This window comes from Austrofundulus limnaeus, unplaced genomic scaffold (genome assembly GCF_001266775.1).
Source record: "Austrofundulus limnaeus strain Quisiro unplaced genomic scaffold, Austrofundulus_limnaeus-1.0 Scaffold457, whole genome shotgun sequence".
NCBI lineage: Eukaryota > Metazoa > Chordata > Actinopteri > Cyprinodontiformes > Rivulidae > Austrofundulus > Austrofundulus limnaeus.
Window position 1 is genome coordinate 344,467 of NW_013952859.1, and position 7,527 is coordinate 351,993.

Here is a 7,527-nt window from a genome sequence, read left to right on the forward strand (position 1 = left end):
GGCATGTAACTGTAATCAAGTAAAAAAAACTGAGACTGTATCACTAAAACCCATTTTATTTAAAATTGTCAAAGTAGTTGGAAAAACACAACAAAACAACAAATTACAAACTGAGAGAATATTGCTTATCAGGAGGAACTATTTTGTGAGGCGAATTCATTTTGCCATTATGAATCRGCMGCGCCTGGTGGTTCATGAAAGTCTYGAACTCCGAGGGAAAAGGAGCTGGCAGGGACAGTTCAGAAACAATTTGGGATGAGAAATAATGTATTTATAAACAGATTAATTGTGTTTTATACTGCCTATTGCTAACAGATGTGTTCTGACAGACAATGCTGGCGCCAAATCTTTTAGTGGTACGCAGTATCGGTCTGTCTGTCTGTCTGTCTGTCCGTCCGTCCGTCCGTCCGTCCGTCCGTCCGTCCGTCCGTCCGTCCGTCTGTCTGTCTGTCTGTCTATCGTTGCAGTGCTGTTTATAAGTGCCTGTGTAACTGTGGGTGGCCAGTTTGTTTGAAACCTCCCAGGATATCTGCTTGGCTTTGTCTTCTTTACATCTCCCAAGGAAGTGTTTGCAAGGTCTGCCTTTCCCAAGATCACCAAAAATGGGTAGACCATGGTTTTATCACTGCTTTCTCCATGTCTTTGTATCGTGTGCTCGTATTCCAARACAAAAGCCGATCTCTCCTAGAGGAAGCTTGCACAAGTAACGACTTTCCTCTKTCCATCTACCCAAGAGCTAATCCACGAGCAGCATTCTGCTGACATCAAAACTGTAAASGTGCTGTACTCGGTTCAACCCGCTTAGAACCATCGGAGAGGAGGTTTTGAAAGTGTGTGCTTGTGCAAAAACATAGGTACTAGGGAACGTAGGTACTAGGAAAATAGGTACTAGTGAACATAGATAGTGAGGTACATAGATACTTGGAAACATAGGTACTGGGGAACATGGATACGAAGGAACATAGGTAGTGGGGAACATATATAGTAGGGAACATAAGCCCCGTCCCCTTTGTCAAGTCTCACTCTATTCAGTTCACGTCTGTTCAGTTCTGCTCAAGAGTGTGTGACTTTATGTCAGTGTGTCCTTCACTCTGCGGGTTTGATTGTGTGCAGATTGTCAGCACGTGGCTTCAGCCGTTGTGGTAAAAAAGGGGAAAAGGAAAAAAAAAGTGGTTTTATCATCCAGTAGGCTGACTTTTTTTTGTCACAGCGCCGTTTATAAGTGTTGTAACCGTGGGATGACTCCATCCAGCTCACTGTATATGAGCTCATCTCCTTCAGCTCTCTCCAGGAAGAGTTTGCTGGAGGAGTTTGAAAGTTCTGCCTCGGCCTGCGTCACACGGCAAGATCTTTAAATTGTCTGCCGTTTTTCAAAGACTGAGGCGCACTACATGTGAGGATAAAAAAATCATGGATAAACCAGGTTTGGTCCTACAGCGTGTGATGTACAGCCACACGACAAGAGACAACACACCACATGTGAAAAGATATTTCATTCAGATGTCAGATGTGAAATCCCGCGAGACTTCTTGAAATCTCATGAGAATTCAGATGTCAGTGGAAAAATCTTGCGTGACCTCCAGAGACATGCAGGTTCAGAGTAAATAAACATTTGAGATGAGGAAGAAAGAATCTTGATTGTTTGTGGACTATTTTTACCGGAGGGGGAAAAAAAACAATTCAAAATGACTTCTAAAGCCCAGCGAACTTTCTGGTGAGTCATGACAGTTTTAATGTCTTCTGTATTTTGGAATCCCCTCCGTGTTTACATCACCTCTCTTTGATTGGCTACACGTCACATTCAGCAGGTTGGGAGCTCGTTTGTTCTTGAGTGAACACCACACACGCTGTGATTTCGGGCCAAAAAAAAATCAAACGTTGAATATCCCCAATTTGAGGTTGGAGCGGTCCAGACGTCCTTCCGAGCCGACTAGATCACTCTTAACTCACCACCCACGGTAGGAATATCTGCTATGATTATCTTTAGAGCTATCACGATAATCTGGACTTCCTTAAGACTGACGCAGGCCTCAGCCAAGCCACGGGCAGCAGTCTGCTGATGTCAAAAATGTTTGCCCGCTATACCCAGTTTCACCCACTTGTTACCACGGCTGAGGTTTTTCTGAAAGAGCATTTGGAACTGGAAATGCAGACACCTTTGGCTGAGGCTGAACCGAGGAGAACCACATACAGGCTTTCACGTGGAGAGAGGGCTATAGGTACTAGGGAACCAAAATCATGACTTAGCATTTCACAATATGATTTAGAATTTCATAATCTTTTTATATTACAATTTAGAGTCACATTATCATCATTACAACAGCCTTATTTTATCTTAAGTAACAGTTAGGAGATACTGTCTTATAACTAAAAAGAATGTCATGATTGTTACTTAGAAAATCATTTTTTTGTTTTCCTCAGGGTGGAGGAAATGAGCTTTCACAGTTTTAATTTTAGGCAGCGAATACTCACCACTAGCTGGCAGGCGTAGATCTCATGTGTGAAACTGTAGCACTGAGATAAAGTGGTGAAGAACCTGACCATGCACTGGTCCTGCTGGAAAGTCGAGTAGTTCTGAAATGTCTGCTGGATTAGCCGTCTCAACTGCTTGGGCTGACGCACACAAATGACAATTATCTTAGACTTTCATTTGGTTTTGAAACCATCTATTTTCAAATATAACAACATTCAGACAATCTCTCAGCAATTATTTGGCATCACGATGTTCCACATATGGGTGTAGAAAATTCACACATACTTCCATCACCTGCATATTTGTGTAAAACAGGCTTGTTGTCTCTCTACCTTTATGCTGTTTATGAGCTCTTTGGGAAAGAACAGGTCCAGCCCTACGTCCTTCCTAACAAAAGAAAAGGATTAAAGTGAGAATTGCTTCTTCAGATATCCAACTCTTAATGTGAGCTTCTTTTAAAAATGAAGATGAGTTCTGATGAGTTCACAGCTATTGACTTACTCCAAAAATTCAAAGTTGGACTTTTTCTCCAGCCCATTCGGATTCATATCTTTGTAGAATCTCCTGCAAGGATATGTTTTTAAGTATTCWTTAATTTTTTTATTGCACTTTTGGCTCATTTTGTTCTGTAAGGAGCTTCCATATGAATAAAATTACCTTATTTCCAGACAGCCAAGCTGTAAGGCCATCCCTTCACTCACTTTGGAGGCATAATTTTGCATATAATCACTTCGAACCTGTCAATAAGTCCTMATTAATGATTCACCTCTCAAGATCAGGGACATAAAGTGAAGGATTATGGGGTCACTAATGGATTTCTGACCTGATGGTAAAAATAAAGCATGGTGGTTCTGTCATCTTCAAAAGCCTCCATGAAGTCTGACGGGATGTATCTGATCCTCAGGTCATACCTGAACAAAGTAGTTTTATCATATCAACATTATATTTTAGGGTTTTGTGTATATTTTTTTAGAACACACGCAACAAAATAAAGCAATACACAGAAGTTCTGACCTCCACTCAGCTTCCAGGTGCTGCTGCTCGTAGCGCTGGGTGAGTTCAGACACGGTCAGGTCCGGGTGMAGCCAGTGCATCTCCGGAGACTTGAGGTGTTTGAGAAGGAGGCCGTAGCAGAGGGTGTGTTTGATCTCCGGACCCACACAGCCACTGGACAGCACCATGCTGATCACGTTCTAGGACAGAAATAAGAACCATCTTCACAGGGATCCAAAAACATTGTGAAATACCTCAGCTCACAAACCTTTGAATTCTTTATTGTGATGACCCCCAACCTGTGTATGGTGTCTGTGGTATTTTGTTTTTCCGCTGTCTCACTCTCTGTGGGAGGCAGTCTCATGCAAGGCCTCAGAGAGGCAAAAACAATGTCTCACTAGTATACAGGGGACTGGGCGGGCAGCGTGTGATTGGTCATTTTGTCACCCCCTCCCTCCATAAATTGAGCATCTGAAGCATTGCAGGTACCTGTGTTTGTTTCTCTACGGGACCTGACTCTGAAAGAGGTGGATGTTTGCCTTAAAGGCGGCTGAATCAAACTTCTCTGTGCGGTCTTGTCATGAAGAAAAACATGAAAAATAACACCACTAATTAGCATTTCAGAGTARTGAGCACCACCCAACTTCTACTTGGAGAAAACAATGTCTCTTTGTAAACTTGTAGCTTCTTTTTTTAACCCAATCTTACTAAAAAAAAGAAAAAATGCTCAAAACAAAAAACTTTAAAAAAATTATTTTGACATCTTACTGTACGTTGCTTTTGGTGATAGAAGGAACCTCCATTTCACAGTGCATTGTACGCTGCTCGGACAAAACAAAATATCACACTCTAGTATTTAATTGGAAAGCTTTTAGGTTTGATTTTGACACACATTTGCCGTGGCCTCATTTCCACAAGCTTCTGTAATGTCTCAACTTTTATTTCTGTCCAGAGTTGCATTATTATAATTTTTTTGCCAAGATCTTGTGCTGATGACAGCAGATTCAGACCACTGCAGTAGATCTCGATTCCCAATGGGGTTCTGGTTTGGACTCAGGCGACCAGTCCATGTGTCAAAATGATGTCTCGTGATCCCTGAATCACTCTTTCACAATTCAAGCCCGATGAATCCTGGCATTGTCATTTTGGAACATGTACATGTCATCAGGAAAGAGAAAATCTATTGATGGAATAATTTGGTCATTCAGTAGATTTGGGTGGTCAGTGACCTCAACCTGGACCAAACCAACTGACCCCACAAGCTTGTACAGTAGGAACTAGGCATGATGCACCCATCACTATGAAACAGGGTAAATCTGGACTCATCAGACCACATGACCCTCTTCCATTGCTCCAACCTTTATGCTCCATAGCAAATTAAAGTTTTTTTTTCCAATTAGCCTCACTATACCGCTGTTTAGTCACAATCCCTTCGGTTTCCTTCACATTGTGCATCTGGAAATGCTCTTACTTTCACTATTAAATATAGCCAGTGCCAGTGTCTCTGTAGCGATTTTGGTTTCAGGTATCGGGCATTTTGTACAAGTACAAACTGGCATTGGATACCACAAATTTTAAGGTAAAAAAAATGTAGCATTATTTTGTTTTTCAAACTTTGAAAGAAGCATGCACTCAAACTATGTGTTGCCGATGACTCTCAGCTACTACCACGTCAAACTTTAGCTTAATTTCCATTAAACGGACTAAGTTAGAGCCACTGTTTTGTTGAAGTAGTAAAAGCACTCACTGGCAAGTAATAGACAAGTGGGTTGTTGTAAATGAGGTCAGAATATAAGTAAGTAAGTAAAGTAAAGTTTTATTTATATAGCGCCTTACACAGAAATAAATTCACAAGGTGCTGTACATTCAGGAAAGGGGGGAGGGGCAGTTAAGAAACACCCATTCAAGAAGACATACAAGACAAATATGGGGGAACAGGTGAAACAGGTCATGCAGCAAACACAGTTGCGCTACCTTTAACAACTGAAAAACTAAAAACCATACAAGGGAAGATGAGGGAAAATATATATATATATAAAATAAAAGAATATAGGATAAAGCAACAGAGCAGGGAATAATATAAGATAGATATGGGTACCTTGACTGTCCAGCCATCCTCACAGCGGACCAATTTGAAGTTCTTGCCCAGGTTGGTACTGCTGCTCAGGAAACACACTTTGATGATCTTCTCTCGCAGGAAGTTCTCCCTGCCAACAGGTACCGTGGGAGACATAGYGGGTGAACCCGACTGGCCAGTGGGCGACATGCTCTTCCAGGACAGGGTTCTGCTATCACCCGACATCACAAACACACACAAAGAGCGCACACACTACAGCAGAGAGACACACATGACGGTCAGCGTTTCACTCCGATGCTTCCTTCTCCTTTACACGGAAAACACGAAAGGCCCCATTACAGCTGAAAGCACAAGAGTACAATACAATACAAGATTTAGAGTGATTCAAAAAACATCCACACGTCAGGAAATGACTCCGCTGCTGCCTTTCATTTGGCACTCACCAGAGTTTTGACGTTCCTAAACCTTCTCTGAAGCCTTACAGCTGAACACAATTTAWTCTCAGCAACATTCACATTACTTTAAAAAAGTGCAGGTTTGTGCTGTTTCTTCTTAGAACCGAATCATCCAAAGCAAAGGGCTGAAGAAGAAGAAGAATACCAGTCAGCAAAAGAGGAAACGTTCTGACGGGTGAATAAGGAAGTAAGAAGAGCAGCTACAGAAAAACTGACATGACTGATGAAACCACTTCATCACCTCCTCTTTCACACGTAGTGGCACAATCTGTCATCTTACCTACAAGTGTGCAGAAGGTACGGCCCAAACTTTCACTTCTGCTTACAACACGTTTTACATGTTGAATCAGAAAAAAAAAGTTAAACGCAAAACAACTAGAATTCTATTCAGTTGAAGATGTTTGGTTTCTTGCTATCCTGGAGGCTTTCTCAATTCCAAGACTTACATGTTGGCTCTTTTTAAATTTTCCATAAATAACTAAATAAGTGTGTAGATAAGAAAACAGCTCAGGCAAAATATAAAGATATGTGAAAATACCACCAACTGGTAGTTGAATTGTCAGAGTTATATTAAAACAGAGACTTATACTTATACTTACAATAAGATTCCAGTACTGAAAAATGTAAAATGTCAGTAACTCGCAGCTTTTGTGCAAAAGCAAAACTTCACAAGCACCTTATACCTTTTTTAATGACATCTTGTTATTCAGCATGCATAATTTGACCACAGCTTGAACTTCATCTTTTCTAAAAACATTTTTTGGCTAATCTGAGACATTCTGAGAGCTTTTTGAAAAATAAATGTATGAACTCAGGAAACCCTTTTATCTGATGTGAAAATGAGATCCTGTTTGGTGGAGTAAATGTTATACTGTATATTTGAACACTTTATTTTTATTTTTTTATTTTTACAACAGGAATGCTGTATCTTTCTGCTCCACCATGTTTGTGTAGTTTACTGTTCCTTTCACAGTCTACCTATTTATAGATTTGTTTGTGCAGGCAGTTATTGAGACTGTACTGAGGCCAAAACATGCTGTATATCCACAAAGCAACAGAATGGTATATTGCTTTGTAGTATTTCACAGTGATAATCATATTATACTGTATCATATGGTATCATTATATATTCTATCATATTGTATTATCACATCCAATAAACCATAGTATTGTATCAATTTAAACTGTATCACGTCACACATTGCATTGTTTCATACTGTATATCACCTATTGAAATGTATTGTATCATTTTATATGGAATTGTTCTGTATTGTATGACATTAAACATTGAATTGTACAGTATTATTTCATATTAAATTGTATTGTATCATATCGTCACATATTGTATTGTATAATATGTAACATATTGTATTGTATATGACATCTCAATGTTGTGGCCACGCCACCATGAACATGCCAGGTCTTGTCTGATCTCAGGGTCAGGCCTGGTTAGTACTTGGATGGGAGACCACCTGGGAACGCCAGGTGCCATGACTTCAATATAGGAGTTGTGCCCACATTGGTCACTA

General features: G+C 40.4%; 1 protein-coding gene across 1 annotated transcript in view; it reads right to left on the minus strand.

The window, feature by feature from the left end:
- LOC106529652 (protein-tyrosine kinase 2-beta) overlaps positions 1-6,076 on the minus strand; it is a 24,760-nt gene extending 18,684 nt beyond the window's left edge. Inside the window, exons 1-8 of the mRNA XM_014025136.1 lie at positions 5,987-6,076; positions 5,565-5,884; positions 3,488-3,666; positions 3,297-3,384; positions 3,131-3,210; positions 2,975-3,037; positions 2,806-2,860; positions 2,473-2,613 (exon numbers count right to left, since the gene is read on the minus strand). Of these exons, the coding sequence (XP_013880590.1) occupies positions 2,473-2,613; positions 2,806-2,860; positions 2,975-3,037; positions 3,131-3,210; positions 3,297-3,384; positions 3,488-3,666; positions 5,565-5,768 (810 nt within the window). The 5' untranslated portion in view covers positions 5,769-5,884; positions 5,987-6,076. The remainder of the gene's footprint in view (positions 1-2,472; positions 2,614-2,805; positions 2,861-2,974; positions 3,038-3,130; positions 3,211-3,296; positions 3,385-3,487; positions 3,667-5,564; positions 5,885-5,986) is intronic.
- Positions 6,077-7,527: the final 1,451 nt, after the last annotated feature.